The 18,778-nt window shown below is 46.9% G+C and overlaps 2 protein-coding genes across 4 annotated transcripts in view; one reads left to right on the top strand and one right to left on the bottom strand.

Annotated features, from left to right (window-relative positions):
- The window catches only part of HDHD3 (haloacid dehalogenase like hydrolase domain containing 3), a 4,217-nt gene extending 1,212 nt beyond the window's left edge, over positions 1–3,005 (top strand). Inside the window, exon 3 of the mRNA XM_003785233.3 lies at positions 1,579–3,005. Within this exon, the coding sequence (XP_003785281.1) occupies positions 1,750–2,505 (756 nt within the window). The 5' untranslated portion in view covers positions 1,579–1,749 and the 3' untranslated portion in view covers positions 2,506–3,005. The remainder of the gene's footprint in view (positions 1–1,578) is intronic.
- A 2,708-nt stretch (positions 3,006–5,713) lies between these two features.
- The window catches only part of BSPRY (B-box and SPRY domain containing), a 22,877-nt gene continuing 9,812 nt past the window's right edge, over positions 5,714–18,778 (bottom strand). The window contains exons 3-6 of one of the 3 annotated variants that reach the window (XM_003785232.3): positions 17,571–17,801; positions 15,139–15,164; positions 10,188–10,312; positions 5,714–8,242 (exon numbers count right to left, since the gene is read on the bottom strand). In XM_003785232.3, coding sequence (XP_003785280.1) covers positions 7,716–8,242; positions 10,188–10,312; positions 15,139–15,164; positions 17,571–17,801 — 909 coding nt within the window. In that variant the 3' untranslated portion in view covers positions 5,714–7,715. Of the gene's footprint in view, positions 8,243–10,187; positions 10,313–15,138; positions 15,165–17,555; positions 17,802–18,778 lie in introns of all 3 variants that reach the window. The other 2 variants (XM_023510618.1, XM_023510619.1) reach the window with 2 other exon arrangements.

Here is an 18,778-nt window from a genome sequence, read left to right as displayed (position 1 = left end):
TTTTTTTTTTTTAATCCAAATACATCTAAGCATGATGCGGTGGAGTCTGAAAGTTAGGGTTCTAGCCTCTGACTCATTGTAACCTTAGGCAAGTATCCGCCACCCCTTTCTGGCTCAGTCTTCACTGCTCAGCAGTCAGGATGTTGGCTAGATGGTCTACAAGTGCTCTTTCCTTTTTTTTTGAGACAGAGTCTCACTATGTCACCCTGGGTACAGTGCTATGTCGTCACAGCTCACAGCAACCTCCAACTCTTGGGTTTAAGCGATTCTTTTGCCTCAGTCTCCCAACTAGTGAGACTACAGGTGCCCACCACAATGCCTGGTTATTATTTGGTTGTAGTTGTCATTGTTGTTTGACAGGCTTGGGCTGGGTTCAAACCTGCCAGCTCCAGTGTACGTGGCTGGCACCCTAGCCACTGAGGTACAGGCACTGAGCCTTTTTTTTTTTTCTTTTTTAAGCCAGTCTCTCTGTGTGGCCCTTGGTAGAGTGCTGTGGCGACATAGCTTACAGCAACCTCTAACTCTTGGGCTTAAGCGATTCTCTTGCCTCAGCCTCCTGAGTAGCTGGGAATACAGGTGTCCACCACAGTGCCCAGCTATTTTTTTTTTTTTATTCTTGTTGTAGTTGTCGTTGTTTAGTAGGCCTGGGCTGGATCAAACCTGCCTACCTCAGTGTATGTGGCCAGTGCCCTAACAACTGAGCTAAGGGCACCGAGCCTACAGGTGTTCTTGTCTTTGATATTGTTAATAATAGTAATAGCAATCATAATAATTGTTTCCTTGCTTTGACCTATAAGGCCCTGCCTGAGCTGGCTCCCCAAAGCTCCAAATTTTGACTGCCAGGAGTACTTAGCCACTATACTTCTAATATGTTCATTCTTTAAATCTCCACTGAAGCTTCACTTGCTTATGAAATTCCCTGACAACAGCAACTAGATTGGTTCCCTGGATTTATCGTTATGGTACTGTTTTTTTTGAGACAGAGTCTCACTTTGTTGCCCTCGGTAAAGTGCTGTGGCATCATAGCTCACAGCAACCTCAAACTCCCAGGCTCAAGTGATTCTCTTGCTTCAGCTTCCCAAGTAGCTGGGACGACAGATGCATGCACAGTGCCTGGCTTTTTTTATTTTTTAGAGACAAGGTCTCACTCTGGCTCAGGCTGGTCTCGAACCCATGAGCTCAGGCAATCCACCTGCCTCAGCCTCCCAACTGCTAGGATTACAAGTGTGAGCCACCACACCTGGCCCTTTATGGTACATATTGACTTAATTATGCTTAATTATTTGTATAGTTCTTTGTCTAACATATATATCCCCTATTCTTCACTGCCTATAAATGCCATGAGACTGGAAGTCTGTTCTGTTTCCCAGATCTATTTCATAAAGGTGCTTTGAAATTTGTTGGTAAACTATCTCATTCACCTTAGCATCTTGTGAGGTTGGTGTCATGATGTTCCTCTTACACATGAGACAAGGATTCAGAGAATGACTGTCCTAGGGTCACAGCACCAGAATTTGAACCCAGTCAGTCTGATATCAGGCCCTGAGTTTCCACCTCACTTGCTGTTTTTCATTATAGGATCTTGTCCTGTGAAGACATTTCCCAAGTGCCTCATGCCAGTTAGCAAATCTGACCAACGAGGTCTGGAAAGAGAAGATTGTTAGGTTGTGGAGGAGTGGTCTCATCCAGCACAGTTTTTTCTGGACTGACCGTGGGACCTGAGGTGGAATTGGGGTGGACTTGGCTTCCATGGCACGCCAGCTACAGATACGACTTTTGACATGGGATGTAAAGGACACACTGGTCAGGGTCTGCCGCCCTGTGGGGGAGGAATATGCCAACAAGGCACGGGCCCATGGGCTACAAGTGGAAGCCACCGCCTTGGGACAAGCCTTTGGGCAGGCGTACAGGGCTCAGAGCCACAGCTTCCCCAACTATGGCCTGAACCGTGGCCTCACCTCCCGCCAGTGGTGGCTGGATGTTGTTCTACAGACCTTCCGCCTGGCAGGTGTCCAGGATACCCAGGCTGTAGCCCCCATTGCCAAACAGCTATATGAGGACTTCAGCAGCCCCAGCACCTGGCAGGTGTTGGAGGGGGCTGAGAACACTCTGAGGGAGTGCCGCAGGCGGGGGCTGAAGCTGGCAGTGATCTCCAACTTTGACCGTCGACTAGAGGACATCCTAGTAGGTCTTGGCCTGCGGGAACACTTTGACTTTGTGCTGACCTCTGAGGCTGCTGGCTGGCCCAAGCCAGATCCCCGCATTTTCCATAAGGCCTTGCGGCTTGCTCACGTGGAGCCAGCAGTGGCAGCCCACGTTGGGGACAGCTACCGCTGTGACTATCAGGGGGCTCGTGCTGCAGGCATGCACAGCTTCCTTGTGGTCGGCCCAGAACCCCTGGACCCCATAGTCAGGGATTCTATACCTAAAGAACACATCCTGCCCTCTCTGTCCCATCTTCTGCCTGCCCTTGACAGCCTGGAGGGCACAACCCCAGGGCTTTGAGTTTGGTGAGGAAAGTGGCTGGGGTCTAGGCCACGGAGAAAACCTTAAGGAAACACTGGAGACAGAGAGTCTTTTCTTTCCCCACAGCTCTGGACTTTGTGCCTCTCTCTGCAGCCTCTATCACCTGTTGTGAGGGCTAGGCTTTTGGCTTTGCCCCACTGACCGGCTCCCGTCTCTGAGTTCATTCATTTTCATTCATATCTGTATCCATTTTCCTCTGTGGGTCCCCTTCACATCCAGCAAGACTCACCGAGGGCCCAACCAGCTTCAAAACCAAGTACTTCTAAACGCTATCATGGGTGATCCGAAACCTTATTATCCAAAATGGAAAAAAAAACCTCCAAGAAACTGCTAGAGTTAAAGCAGAGGTCCTATGAACTCTCATTCAGCCTCTGAAACAGTCTCCCCATGGAAACTTGAGGTCAGAGCTTAGTTTAAAAATCAGTGCCAGTGAGGCTGGGCCTGGTGGTTCATGCCTGTAATCCTAGCACTCTAAGAGACGGAGGTGAGTGGATCACCTGAGCTCATGAGTTTGAGACCAGCCTGAGCCAGAATAAGACCTCATTTCTAAAAACAGCTGGGTGTTGTCACAGCTACTCAGGAGGCTACGGCAAGAGAATTGCTTGAGCTCAAGAGTTTGAGGTTGCTGTGAGCTGTGATGCCATGGCACTCTACCAAGGGGGACAAAGTGAGACTGTCTCCAAAAAAAAAAAAAAAAATCAGTGCCAAGTTGTGCTATAGGGACACTGTCCATTAGTATCACATAGTCTGAATAGGAGAGTTTAGGTAAGGAGCATTGTAGTCACAGTTATGAGAAGAAACACTGTAAACTCGTGCTTGCTAAGTTCATTTCTAATTTTTATTCTTTGAGATAATCTGGCTCTGTTGCTTGGCCTAAGTATAGTAGTGTCATCACAGCTCACTACAATCTCAACTCCTGGGTTCACGTGATCCTCCTATCTCAGCCTCCTAAGTAGCAGGGAGTACAGGTGGCCACAAGGCCTGGCTAATTCTTTCTATTATTTGGAGAGATGAGGTCTCAGTATGTTGGTCCAGTTGGTGTCAAATTCCTGGCCTTAAGGAAGCTGAACCCTACCTCAGCTTTCAAAAGTGCTAGGATTTCAAGCTTAAGCCACCATGCCTGGCCCTAAACTCTTTTTTTTTTTTTTTTTTTTGAGACAGAGCCTCAAGCTGTCCCCCTGGGTAGAGTGCTGTGGCTTCATTGCTCACAGCAACCTCCAACTCCTGGGCTCAAGCGAGTCACCTGCCTCAGCCTCCCAAGTAGCTGGGACCACAGGCGCCTGCCACAACGCCCGGCTATTTTTTGGTTGCAGCCATTATTGTTGTTTGGCGGGTCCGGGCTGGATTCGAACCCGCCACCTTAGGTGTATGTGGCTGGCGCCTTAGCCGCTTGAGCCACAGGTGCTGAGCCGCCTAAACTCTTTATATGCATATATGTGTAACCCTTAACCCTTTGTGATCCCATTTTCAATCTTCTCTGACAAATGATTTTCCTGTTCCACTCTGATGTTGGCAGATTCTGAAGTGTTGTTGTGTTTGTTTACCTGCTCCGCTGTTGGAGCCTCTCCACACATTTCCTCATGTAGTACGTACTCTAGCCAAGAGATAGTGCAGGTTGTACTCTTTGTTTCTCAGCAGCCTGTGGGTTTTGATGTGAACAGGTGATGGGCGCATTGTATTTATCCATTTGGTTGTGTTTGTAAGAACGTTTTCTTACAAGCAGGGAGAGGTGTGTAAGTCACAATGATATTGCAGTGTAGAATTTTGAGGATAACGAGGTTGAAGGAAGAGTTTAGTGATGAAAGTAAGCATTGAAGAAACTTCCTGTGTGCAGCGATATTAGTTCCAGTGATTCTGAAGATAGTGATAAAAAAGAAAGAGAGGATACTAGGCATCCTGTAACAAGTAGCTAGGTTGAGGGCAATGGCAAACTTATAAAGTTCCTCTACTCTGGGCTAGGTGCAGTGGCTCACATCTAATTCTAGCACTCTGGGAGGCTGAGGTAGGTGGACTGCTTACAGTCCAAGCTAGTTGGGAGTTTGAGGCAAGAGAACGGCTTGAGCCCAAGAGTTTGAGATTGCTGTGAGCTATAATGCCATGGAACTCAACCCTAGGACAACTGAGTGAGTCTGTCTAAAAACAAATAAGTGAATAAAATAAAAAGTTCCTGTACTCTGTCACACAGCAAAGATTGTATAAAATGAAAATATATGTAACAGAAACAGTTGTGACCTCTGGGAAGGATTTTCCAAATGATCTGAAAAAGAAGAAACTTCAGGAATGTGAATTATGTGCCTATCAATGTGATTTGAAAATGATGTGCCTCTCATTCAATGACAAGAGGTTAGTGATGATGCTGGGTACATTCTTTGGCCCTCAAGCACAGCTCATCACTGGTTATAGGAAGAAACAACCTGTTCAATTTGAAAAACTGACAAGTTATTTTATTATTTTTTTGAGACAGAGTCTTACTTTGTCATCCTTGGTAAAGTGCTGTGGCATCACAGCTCACAGTAACCTCAAACTCTTGGGCTCAAGCGATTCTCTTGCCTAAGCCTCCCAAGTAGCTGGGCCTACATGCACCCACCACAATGCCCAGCTATTTTTAGAGACGAAGTCTTGCACTGGTTCAGGCTGGTCTCGAATCTGAGCTCAGGCAATCCACCTACCTCGGCCTCCCAAGTGCTAGGATTACAGGCAAGAGCTACCATGCCCAACAAGTTATTTTAGAATACACATAGTTTATGGGAAGAGCGGACAGAGCTGATCACTATTGTAGTTGTTACAGATTTATAAGGCGGTCCTACAAATAGTGGAAAAATTATTTCTTTGGCTGATGGAAGCTACAGTTAGGAACAGTTACATCCTTTACTCGTTAACTAAGAAGGAGAGTGGAGAAAAACTGCAGATATACCCTTCTTACTGGAGAAATTCCATCACTCAGCTTGTAAGCGATGTGAGGAACAGAATTCAAGAAAGGGGAATACCATCATCTTCTGACACTAAAGGAAGGCTAACTGGGAAGATGCATTTTATAATGCAAAATGAAAAAAATTAACAAAAGCTCTAATGGTTTGGAGCTGAAGAAAGAGGGAAAGAAAGAAGCCATTTTCTACTGAGAGACAGACATGCAAGAGGAAGCCTAGACTTCATCCTGGAGATTGCTGCAAGAAGTATCACACTTAGGCCAGGCAAGGTGGCTCATGCCTGAAATCCTAGCACTCTGAGGGGCAGAGGTGGGTGGATTGCCTGAGTTCACAGAACAGGGAAATTATGTCCTGAAGGGTGTCAGTCTTGAAGGGCATTCCCATGGGAGAAAAGTACAGGGAACAAGAACCTATAGCTCAGGGTAGCGGTAATAGAGGGAATGGGAGACTGAACAAGTGGGTTGGGTTTTTTGAAGTTCTGTTTCTTTTCTTGCCTATCCTGTCTTTCCACACTTTTCTTCTGTGGATTTACTGGATATCTCTGCCTTGCTCAGTGCCAGGTACAGGGGATAGTACAGGTTAACATAGGCACACACCCAGTGTGTGTTCTGGTGCCCACAGCAGGGAAGGCTCTGGAGTGGACCCCAAGTTGAAGATTGGTAGCAGGGGTGGCATTTAGGTGGGCTGAGGGATGGGAGACATTCCTGCAGCAGGTCCATGAGCTAGGGACTAAAGGCTGCTGTGGGGAGCTGGGTTCATGGTTTGGGAGGATCTCACAGAAGGTCCCTTCTGGATCTGTTATGAAACTGGCACCAAGGCTAGGTGACTCAGCAATAATTCCCAAATGTCAGGTGATGAGGACACAGGACATAAGTTGTGTTCTCACAGTTCTAAGGGCCTCAGAGATCATCTCAACCAAAAACACTGCCAATTGATCTGTGAACTGGATTTGACCTGCCCAGTGTTTTAAGTGAACTATCGAGCAAAAGCAAAACAAAGAGATTTCACATACAAATTGGGATTTTTCAGTGTTTGTCTAGACAACTCTACTCCTGGCCAATTTGAGTCCACATTTCTGCATAGCCACTAAGGCTAGGGCCAAGCAGTTGCTTTTCCTGAGTTTTGGGCTATTTCACTCAATACCCACTGACCCTGACCAGTCTTACCTTGTGACTTCTGCTGATTAAACAGTGATTTTCAAACTGAGCTGGGGCTCTCATCCTCTTCAGCCCCAGGAGCCTGGAGTTATAGGTAAGATTGCTTTAGAAGAATGCTCCTGGGTGAAAGTTGGGAGACTTCTATTCACAGAGGGAAACATGAAGGGACTTGCCTTTGGTCCCAATAATGTCTCCAGGCTCTTTGTTATGCTAAGCTGCCACTTGTTTCTGAGAATGCAGATGAGGGTAAGGAAGACAAATGCCCAGTTACCAGCAAAGAGGGTGGAAGACATATTTGAAGTTTTTAAGACCTTTAATCATGTCCATGTGCCCCAAGGCTGGCCTCTTACCCCTCAGCTCTTTCTGCTGGAAGCCCTCACTTCAGGTCTCCACTTTAGGGCAGAGGAGGCTGTCAGGTGGGAGAACTCAAGCTGCCACCAGTGGGCATAGGCTGGAGCTTAGTGTTACAGATGCAGATTGAGACAGATTGTTACAGTTTGAGACAGATGCCAACAGCAGTGTTACAGTGAGGTCACCTGGAGATGTCATCTCTTGGTCTTCTGAGGTCCTAGGAGGACCTGGGTAAAGGACATAGCCCCTCAGGCCAGAGTCCTCCAACCAGGAGCAGCCTTTCATGTTGTCCTTGTGTACTAGAAAAAATATGTTCTCGATGTGCCATATCATGAAAAAGATTGAGAAGCACTGAACTTAGGGGAGGAAGAAGCTTCAGCCCAGGTTTCTGAGAGAACCACTTCTACATGCCCAAAGTGGGGCAGAGCCTTTTCAGAGACTACCATGTCTATCCAGCCATCCCGCATCCTTTCATTACACACTCTACGCACCAGGCGCCATGCCAGAGACAAAGACACCCTTGGAAGGACAGATGCATGGTAGATTTGGGAACAGCAGACTCCCCATGGATACCCAAAATTTAAAGTTTGGGCCCAGATCTGAAGCAGATCCCCCCCTTCCAAAAGCTGCCCATTGGGTGTGGGTCCTGTTTGCCTTAGAAACATCATTCACATCATTTGGGAAAAGGATAGTGGATAGAAACATGGCCTAACGAGGGGCTGGAAGGTAGACCTGACTACTCTGCAGCCAGAGGTCAGTGAATGATAGAAATGGTCTGGTCAGCCACAGCAAAGACAGGGAAGAGGGGCCCAGGGAAGGATGCGTGGTGGATGTAGAGCACCGTGCCTGAGGCTGGATCATAGAAGAGCAGCTCCTGAGCCTGCAAGTCCAGCAACACACCCAGCTGAGCTGGGCACCGCAACAGCCCCAGGGGCTCGTGCTGCCCATTGTGCAAGAAACGGAACTCTTGATCATAGCGAGAGAAGACCCAGGAGAAGGCATTATGGCCTAGACGGCAGTCACTGCCGGAACCCTTGCGGGGCAGCTGGCCTGAGGCCACGCCCACCTTATAGGCACCACTGTTCTGAACATTCACCATCCAGGCATGGAGCCCTGCCTGGAAGGAGGTGGCAGCCAGGGCATTGGGCCAGTGATCAAAGCGCTCTGGGCCATCTACACAGGCCTTGGACTTCTTGGCACTGAAGGTCAGGGTTCGTCGATCATCTGACAATTGCAGGAAGGGGCTGACGGTCCTCTCATCAATACGTATGTCCTCTGTGCCTGCCAGAACGAATTCTGAGAGTTATCTGAGGTCCACCACTGCCCTGACCTGGTCTCACCAGGTAGCAAAGGGCTTCTTTACCACTCACTGTCAGTGAGACCTCAGATGAGTCGTTTACTCTCTCTGAGCCTCAGTTTCCTTGTCTATAAAATAGATGTCAAAATCGGATTTATCACAGGATAGTCACAAGAATTAAAAGGGTATGGTGGCTCATGCCTATAATCCTAGCACTCTGGGAGGCTTTGGCAAGTGGACTGCCTGCGCTCAGGAGTTTGATACCAGCCTGAGCAAGAGTAGGACCCTGTCTCTAAAAGAAAAATAGCCAGGCATCATGGCAGGTCCCTGTAGTCCCAGCTACTCAGGAGGCTGAAGCAAGAGAATGGCTTGAGCCCAAGAGTTTGAGGTTGCTGTCAGCTATGACTCTGTCTCCAAAAAAAAAAAAAAAAAAAGAATTACATGATACATGTAAAGTGCTCAGCATATAATAGGTACTCAATAAACTGTAGGCATGGTAACAGTCTTTATTAGTCCAAGTCTCTGTAAGCTCTGTTAGAAAGAAGGCCCAGAGACAGAGATCAGTGCGTTGCCTGAGACTATGCACTGAGTTGGTGACAAGTTCAAAATGAAGGATTGGCATCTTGTTCCTACATGTAGCACTCATTGCACTGCTTCTGCTTTCTTTTTTATTTATAGAGACAGAGTCTCATTTATCACCCTTGGTAGAGTGCGATAAAGCAGCTCACAGCAACCTCCAACTCATGGGCTTAGGTGATTCTCTTGCCTCAGACTCCCGAGTAGCTGGCACTACAGGCACCCGCCACAACACCTGGCTATTTTTTGTCGCAGTTTGGCCGAGGCTGGGTTCAAACCTGCCACTCTCGGTATATGGGGCTGGCGCCCTACCCACTGAGCCATTTCTGCCCACTGCTTCTGCTTTCTGCTTGGTCTCCAAATCAGACTTGTCCTATCTGGAAGTCAGGAAGCCTGAGATATGCTGTTTCCAGAAAATAACTAAAATAGACTGCTGGTAAAGCAGGCACTGTCTGAGACCAGAATCCAGAATCTGTACCAAAACTTTAAGGATAACATGTGTGTGTGTAGGGAGAGGGTTAACATTGAAAATTAATCCAGTCTGTTAACTATTCCATTAGTTGTGCAAAAACCACTGGGATTATAGACACTACCAACCAACTTGCAGAAAGCCTGCTGTGAGAACCTCCGTGTTAAGGGGGAGGGCGGAAGACCATGTCGTGTTCTCCTCTGTGACCCCAACATGCAGCACAGGGTCAGGCCCACACTCGGCCTGAGTCAGTGTTTGTTAAGTGAATAAGTGAAGCAAATCCAGGAAGTTTCATTCTTGGCTCAGACACTCTCCAGTTGCCTGTAAATTACATCTTCTTAAAAGAGAAACCTAAAGGCTGAATGTGGTGGCTCACACCTGTAATCCTAGCACTCTGGGAGGCTGAGGCAGGAGAACTGCTTGAACCCCAGGAGTTCAAGACCAGCACGAGCAAGAGCCAGACCCCATCTCTACTAAAAAATAGGAAAATTAGCAAGGCATTGCAGCAGGTGCCTATAATCCCAGCTATTTGGGAGGGTAGGGTAAGAGGATCCATTGAACCCAGGAGTTTGAGGTTGCTGTGAGTTAGGCTGATGCCACAACACCTCAGCCCAGGTGACAGAGCAGACTCCGTATCAAAAAAAAAAAGAAACCCAAGGTTTCCAATAAATAATACTGAGCTGCCCCAGTAGGGCAGGATGTAAGGAGGACATAGTTTATAGGATCAAGATTTATCCTAAACCAACCATAGAACAGACCCACTGATCAGCCTACACCCAGCATTACTGGTTGTTTCAGTCGCCATCCCAGAAGCACTAGTCCCCAGTGTGACCCAGAAGCAAACCCCAGAGAGACCACTGTGCTGGGCTCTCACAGCTCCTTACCTGAGAGAGACCCAAGAACTGCTATTGCCCAGAGTTGAGTGAGTAGCGGACTCCGAGTACACTTCTCGTTAAAGTTTAACTTTTCTGACTCCTGGGGATCCAAAATGCCCTCTGCTTCTTCAGTCCTTATGCAGGGAAAAAACAGAGACAGAGATTCAGGAAGGTTCCAAAGATGTATCTGGATCAGTATATAGGGAAAGGGGATGGACGGAAATAAAATCCTCCTCCCACCAGGGTGTCACCAAAATTGGCAGCCAGGCCCCACACAGGGGCTCCTAGAGGGGGTTGAGCCAAAAGAGAAGGTGGGCATTTCCCCCTGCATCTCTCCTCACCCCCTGTAGCCTTAATTCCAGCAAAGCAGATAGACAATTTCCAGGGAGGTGCATACTTCACACCTCTACTGGAAACTGAAGGTGATGCGCTCAGAGCTCACCAGTGTCCCTCTGTAAGTTCACAGCACAGCTGAGACTAAGACCTGCGCCTCCAGAACCCCCAGATGGCAGTCTTTCCAATCTCCCCCAGAAAGTCTCCTCCCTACCTCCCAGCATTACTGTTGCATCAGTAACGTGTCCCTCAGTTCCAGCAGAAAGCACAGCCACTTCCCTGCTTCTAAAATGCAAACACCCCTGAGGGGTCACATAGGAAGGGGCCATCACCCCAACCACAAATTAGTCATAGCAATTTGTTCCAAATAATTATCTCTTCTCATCTTCAGTGGGGCCTGGGTTTTACTGCAGAGGTACTTTGGGAAGACAGGATGAGTAGGAAGAGAGAACTGCATGTATCCAGCAGCCAGGCTCTGGGCTGGCTGTTATTATACACAATCACATTTAAACTCTACCATAACCTGGGAGATTGTGGTTATGCCACTTGACAGAAGAGAAGAGAGGTGCAGAGAAGACACTCAGCTAAAAAGAGAGGCTTGGATTCCAGTCCTGCCTCCATGCAAAAATAGAGCAAACCTGGATGGAGCCCAGGCACGATTCAGCACAATTATTTCCTTGACCATAAGTAAAATCTCAAAGGGGTACAGGGCACAGTGGGATTTACCACATAGCTTTGCAGACCTCTGACCTGGGCTCTCAGAAAGAAACTTCCAACTGCCTATAGTACTGAGGATCAGGCAGTAGGAGATCTCTCCACAGATCTCCATAGCCCTACCTGTAAATGGAGTTGGGGACAGAGAATGAAACATGTGCCCTGATGGATGTGAGCTCTTTGCAAGGCTGTCACTGACTGTCCTGGCTTGGGAAGAACGAGGTACACAGAGCCTCAGAAATGCTAGGAGCAGGCTCTGGTAACAAAGGCTCTTTGTGGTCAGGACAAGAGAAGGTCTGTTGCCTTCTTCTCAAAGCACAGAAGCTCAGTCTAGAAAAGCCCCAGCCAACAGGTGGGGAGCAAAGAGAAGCCAGTGTCAGCAGTGCTAAGCTGTCGTCCCAGGGCAAATCTGAGACCAAACATGACACTAGAGTCTACAGAGAACCACCTGGGCTAGCTACCTCCGGGGACAGAAGAGAAAACTCACAGCCTCAAAGGGGTAGAAAGGAAATAGGGCTTGAATGCAGCAGGCCCTGTGGGGTCAGAATGCCCTGTCTTTGCAGCAAGAGCTGTTTGCTTGATAGGTCAATGCAGAGCACAGCCATGCACGCGGAAACAACGCCATAGCCACAAAGGCATTTCTAGTTAGGCAAGTGATTTCCAGCTCGATGGGGCTTGACAACTTTTGCACACAGGGCTTTAGGGTGTATACCCTCAGCCTAAGGGCACAAACAACTACACACAAATCTTTTTTTTTTAGACCGAGCCTGAAGCTGTTGTCCTGGCATGGCATCAGAGCTCACAGCAACCTCCAACTCTTGCCTAAGCAATTCTCTTGCCTTAGCCTTCCACGTAGCTGGGACTACAGGCATCCACCACAATGCCCAGCTATTTTTTGGTTGTAGTTGTCATTGTTGTTTGGCAGGCCTGGGCTGGATTCGAACCTACCAGCTCTGGTGTATGTGGCTGGCACCTTAGCTGCTTGAGCTACAGGTGCCGACCCTACACACAAATCTTGAACTCTGCTAGTAGGTTTGTCAATAGCAGCACGGGCTAAGCAATTCTCAAATGACTCTGTGTATATTGTAGGACTGACCAAATGAACAGATACATTGATATTGTTGGGAGCCAGGGTTCCACTGTAAAAGAAGAAAGATACAGGGCGGCGCCTACGGCTCAAAGGAGTAGGGTGCCGGCCGCATAACTGGGGGTGGAGGGTTCAAACCCAGCCCCGGCCAAAACCTGCAAAAAAAAAAAAGATACAAATATAGAATGGGGGTGCTCAGCACTTGTAGCACGGTGGCCAAAACCTGCAAAAAAAAAAGAAGAAAGATACAAATATAGAATGGGGGTGCTCAGCACTCATAGCACAGTGGTCAGCCACATACACTGAGGCTGGTGGGTTCGAACCCGGCCCAGGCCAGCTAAACAATGACAACTGCAACAAAAAAAATAGCCAGGCATTGTGGTGAGTGCCTGTAGTCCCAGTTACTTGGGAGGCTGAAGCAAGAGAATTGCCTAAGCCCAAGAGTTGGAGGTTGCTGTGAGCTGTGACACCACGGCACTCTACCGAGGGCAAAATAGTAAGACTCTGTCTCCAAAAAAAAAAAAAAAAAAAAAATATATATATATATATATATACACATTTATATAGAATGGGGGAGGGCAAAGGGAAAACCCTGTGGTGTTGGATTGGAACTACAAATGCATGCATAAAAAAATTAATACACACACACTTGTTAGCTCTGTCTACTCCACTGGGAAGCCCTGGAAGGAATGACAATGTGTACACTTAATGCCCAGGTCTTGGTTTCTAAATTTCATTCCCCACTAAAAAAATTCCAGGACCCCTAGGGAAATAGCTGATTCCACGATTGGGGCAGGAAAAGAACAAATTGGGCCTGGGATGTCTTCTTGTGCCTGAGATAAAGAATGTACTCAAAGAATGATGGAGACTTATCAAAAAGAAACTGGATCCAGCTTGAAGGGGCTCCGACTGGCCAAACTGGCGATAGTTTGTTTGCTTGTTTTGAGACAGAGTCTCTGTCGCCTTGGGTAGAGTGCCATGGCATCATCATAGCTCACAGCAACCTCAAAATCTTGGGCTCAAATGATCTTCTTGCCTCAAGTTTTCTATTTTTAGTAGGGATGGGGTTTCGGTCTTGCTCAGGCTGCTCTCAAACTCCTGAGCTCAAGCAATCTGCCCTCCTCGGCCTCCCAGAGTATTAGGATTACAGGCATGAGCCAATGCGACAGGCTCTAATCAGTGACAGTTCAAAAATCAAAACTAATAATGGCAATAATAGGTTATAATGCATTAAATAAAGCAAGAGTCCATGATTCTGTACTAATACTAAATAAGTGAAAAAACAAACAGCGAAACAAATGGATTATTCTGACGAGAATTATCAATGGATGCTGAAATTACTGGCTGAAAGTTTGAAAGGGAGCAGAGGACATATTTAAAAAAAAAACAATTTTAGCCAGGCACGGCAACTCATGCTTGTAATCCCAGAACTTGGGAGGCCAAGGCAGGTGGATTGCCTGAGCTCACATGTTCAAGACCAGCCTGAGCCAATGCGAGACCTTGTCTCTAAAAATAGCTGGGCATTGTGACGGGCGCCTGTTACTTGAGAGGCTGAGGCTTGAGCCCAAGAGTTTGAGATTGCTGTGAGCTATGATGCCTGGCACTCTACCGAGGATGACAAAGTGAGACTCTGTCTCAAAAAAAAAATTAAAAAAAAAAATTAAAGCACAACAACAAAAAACAAAAATAGCTACATATCAGTCTGCAACTACACATAGGAAAGTCTACAAAACAGACATCTATTAAAATGATGGGATTGGAGCTCAGTATCTGTGGCTCAAGTGGCTAAGGCACCAGCCACACATACCTGAGCTGGCAGGTTTGAATCCAGCCTGGACCCACCAAACAACAATGATGGCTGCAACCAAAAAATAGCTGGGCATTGTGGCAGGTGCCGATGGTCCCAGCTGCTTGGGAGGCAGAGGCAGGAGAATCGCTTGCGCCCAGGAGTTGGAGGTTGCTGTGAGCTGTGAGCTGTGATGTCACAGCACTCTACCCAGGGCAACAGCTTGAGGTTCTGTCGCAAATAAAACCAAAAAAAAGATGGGATTGGGGAGGGGTAATGGAGACTTATTTTTTATTTTAAATGGTTTTAGGTTGGTGGAGTTTTTTCTCTTATGCACGTGTACTGGTACTGACACTGAAATATAAAAAATATATTAATCTGAAATTAAAAATAAATAGATCTAAAAACATTTAAGAATCGACTGTAGTTATTTCCAAATAGCTCGGAAATCATGCACAGAAGGTTTGAGATGTTAATTACTTTGCCTGGCAAATTACACCCTGTTGGCCATCCTCAGCCTTTGGCCCTCAGCCTTTCAAAACTCAGGTAGGACCTGATGAAAATTTCTTATTATTGAATAATTAAAATACAAATTTGAATAGTAATTAAGCCTTAAAATTTTGAGATTCTTTCATCAGAGAAAGGAGGAGGCGGGTAGAGGAGATGGCACTTGGACTCGTGTCAGGCAGGTCCAATCCTCAGCTTCAAGCTTAGGCAAGTCCCTTCCCCTATTTGAGCATTAATATTCTCACCTGAGGGAGGTGGTAAAACCCTCCATCAGGGAGACTGTATTTTAAAATAGGATAATGTTTAAGAAAGCCCATGGAAAGTCTCTGATAGATAAGTATTTCACTGGCCTTCCGTGTAAGTCTGAAGCAGTTCTCCAAACCAAGGTCAGGAAGATCCCTGTCCATCGGGCTGGCTCCAGGGAAGCCACTCAGCTGTACACCCTGTGCTTTCTCCCAAGAGCAGTGGGGCCTGTCTGCGCAGAAGCCTGTGGGTCTCCATGACTGCCCAAGCAGATCACAGGCCATACTCACCTCTCAAAAATCTCCTGCTCCTTCTCCTGTGAGCAAAGAAAACAAAGTCAGGCTTGGCACCAGAAACCCAGCAGTCAGTCAACATCCGAACACATTTAATTACTGTAGGGGCTCCATGTGCACACGATCTCTACAGTAATAACTTCTACTTCTTCTTTAAGACCTAACACAAAGCCTTCTGGGCTGCTCTGCACACACACACACACACTCAGGATGAATTACTCTGTCCCCCGTGTCCCATGCCATCCTGAGTTCCCTCCAACTCCACTTCAGCACCATCACCTATTTACCCTGACACCATCCTATTAGGACTGTCAGCCCCTGGAAGCCTGTGATTCCTTCTGAATCTTCTCTTGTGACTGTCCCAGTGTCTGTGACAGAATGTGCTCTGTACACAGAAGCTGGGCTGTGTGACTAGGTGAATGCACAATCTAGGGCAATCACGGAAACTGCTCTATTTGAAAATGCAGAGGGACAGCTCGGGTGTTCCACATTCTCCTTCCCTCTGCTCGGCATTTTTACTCAGGTATCACACTGTCCCCTTGACACTAGAGGCATCTGCGTATCTATATAAGATACTTTGAAAGGCTATGTACCAAATATTAATCATGGTACTTCTGGGTGGTAGGACTAGAATAAGCTTTACAATTTCCTCTTGGAGCCCCTGTCAGCTCCTCTGAGCACAGGGTTCTTTCTGCGTGCCTCTCAACTCTCCACCTCCCCACTCCCTTTAATATAGCCACCCTTATCTTCTAAGTCACTTCTCCCAGAAAGCTTTCTCTGGCCCTCCTTCCTCTAGCCTGCATGGCTGGGAACCCAGACAAGTTATTTCTTCTATAATAGCACAAATCCTCCCATATTCTAATTGTCAGCATAGGTACTCCTCTCCTTCATGAGACCGGAAGCAGCAGGCAGCTGTATCCTGTAATGCTTAGCATATAATAGGCATCCAACTGGTTCACCAATTAAAAGAATACTGATATCAGGTACCCCCAAAATGCATACAAATTTACTCCTCTGTGCCATGTTAAGGAAGAAATGATTCAATGATATTTGTTAAAACACAGTATAGGGACTACAGCAACAGGCCTTGCAGTGGGGGAGAGAGACTGGGCAGGTGGAAATTTACAGTCAAGGAGCAGAGTGAGGGCCAGGTGTGGTGGCTCACGCCTGTAATCCTAGCACTCCAGGATTGCAAGACCAGTGGATTGTCTGAGCTCACAGGTTCAAGACCAGCCTGAGCAAGATCAAGAAACACACACACACACCCGTCTCTATAAATAGCTGGGTATTGTGGCAGGCACCTGTAGTCCCAGCTACCTGGGAGGCTGAGGCAAGAGAATCACTTGAGCCCAGGAGTTTGAGGTTGCTGTGAGCTGTGATGCCATAGCACTCTACTGAGTGTGACAAAGAGAAACTGTCTCAAAAAAAAGGAGCAGAGTGAGAGTCAGTGGATTTTCAGTGGAAAATTTCTTTTTTTTTTTTTTTTTTGAGACGGAGCCTCAAGCTGTCCCCCTGGGCAGAGTGCCGTGGCATTACAGCTCACAGCAACCTCCAACTCCTGGGCTCAAGCGAGTCTCCTGCCTCCGCCTCCCAAGTAGCTGGGACCACAGGCGCCCGCCACAACGCCCGGCTACAGTGGAAAATTTCTAAGAGGAAACTCCAGGGTGAGGGGGATTCTGGCTAAACTGACCTAACAGGATTCTTGCTGAAGACAGGCCAGGTGATCAGACATTACCTGAGGGAAAGTGCAGGATGAAGAACCTGATCAGATATCGAGGATGATCAGTTATTAAGGGTTCAGGGGTTCTGGGTAAACTGACATAGCAGATTTCTTTTGCTAAAACTAGATTTTACAAGAAAGTATACTGATGGGTCTAAGACAAGGTTGAGAAGCATGAGTAAAGTTTAGCCAAGGAAAGAATCTTTCTAGCACTCTGGGAGGCCATGGTAGGATTGCTTGAGGTCAGGAGTTCAAGACCAGAGTGAATAAGAATGAGACTCAAGGGCGGTGCCTGTGGCTCAGTGGGTTGGGTGCTGGCCCCATATACTGAGGGTGGCGGGTTCAAACCTGGCCCCAGCCAAACTGCAACCAGGAAAAAAAAGAAAAGAATGAGACTCAGTCTCTACTAAAAATAGAAAAAATTAGCCAGGCATGGTGGTATATGACTGTAGTCCCAGCTACTCAGGAGGTTGAAGCAGGAGAATTGCTTGAGCCCAGGAGTATGAGGTTGCAGTGAGCTGTGATGACACCACTGCACTCTACCTGGAGTGACAGTAGACTCTGTCTCCAAAAAAAAAAGAATCTTTGTCACTCATACCTGCTCCAAATTCTCATTTCTACTCACCTCCTGCCAATAAATATTCCTGATGCTTTCAAACTTTTTGAGAGTCTGGCCAAATGGTCATGTCCTCACCCTTGCCTGACTTACAATTAGCTGGAGGTCATCCAGATGGGTAAGCATGCCCACCAGGCTGGTGCGGATGGTGTCAAGCTTCTGCAGGGCCTCGGCCCAGTGTGCACGCTGTGTCAGGATACTCTGGTGGGCCCGCTCCTCTTCACCATGCACCTGCTCCAGTAAGCGCTGCTCCTCACTCTCACACAGACTCCTCACCAGACTCAACCGCTGGATGACCAGTTCCCTCGCTGCACTGGCCATGGTCTGACAAGGGATAAAAGGAGGAATTGAGCCTTGGAAAAGCCCTAGTCATGATTAAAAGGGTTTGGGCAGAGCGGGAAGGAGTGCCGAGGTTGATTAGCAATGTCTGCTATGGGTTTACTAAAAGAAATAACAGCACTTAAGCCATTTACTTTGATAACCAAGCCCTAAGTCTTTTCAGATATGGTTTGGGGTAAAGAAATATGTAACATCCACACATCCAAGCCATATCTCATGGAGCCATGATCACAGAATGGAAGAACTTAGCAGGGCTTAGAGGCCAACTAGAATTACCTGCTTATTTCACAGGTGAAGGCCAAAGGATCAAGGTCAGAGAATCAGAATTGCTAGGCAGAGGACCAGAAAAGTCATTCAGGAGCAGGGCACCTGTAGTCCCAGCTACTGGGGAGGCTGAGGCAGAAGGATGGTTTAAACCCAGGAGTTTGAGGCTGCAGTGAGCTATGATTGTGCCACTGCACTCCAGCCTGACAATAATTGACAGAATTATGAAGAAAAATAAACAAGTCTATAGCCAATAGCCATGGTACAGAAATTTAAAAGCTTCTTGAAAGTTATCAATAATCTGGGAGATAAAAAATTAGGGTATATAGTAAAGCAGATTTGAATAAATTAATAAGCTTAATAGACATACATAGAACTCTACACAGTTTTTCAAGTGACTATGAAACATTTACCTAAATTGACCATGTTTTAGGGCATAAAACAGGTCTCAACAAATTTCAGTCAATATCACATAGACTACAATACAGTTAAGTTAGAAATGCATAATAATTTTAAATTTAAAAAGTAAAACATACGTTTGGAGATTTGAAATATATTTCTAATAATTCACCATCAAGGCTCGGCGCCTGTGGCTCAAGCGGCTAAGGCGCCAGCCACATACACACTAAGGTGGCGGGTTTGAATCCCCAGCCTGGGCCCGCCAAACAACAATAATGGCTGCAACCAAAAAATGGCCA

Source organism: Otolemur garnettii, unplaced genomic scaffold, assembly GCF_000181295.1.
Source record: "Otolemur garnettii isolate 467f Iridium unplaced genomic scaffold, OtoGar3 scaffold00014, whole genome shotgun sequence".
In the NCBI taxonomy this organism is placed as follows: domain Eukaryota; kingdom Metazoa; phylum Chordata; class Mammalia; order Primates; family Galagidae; genus Otolemur; species Otolemur garnettii.
Note: the sequence above shows the minus strand (reverse complement) of the source record. Positions and strands in the feature narration are given on the sequence as shown.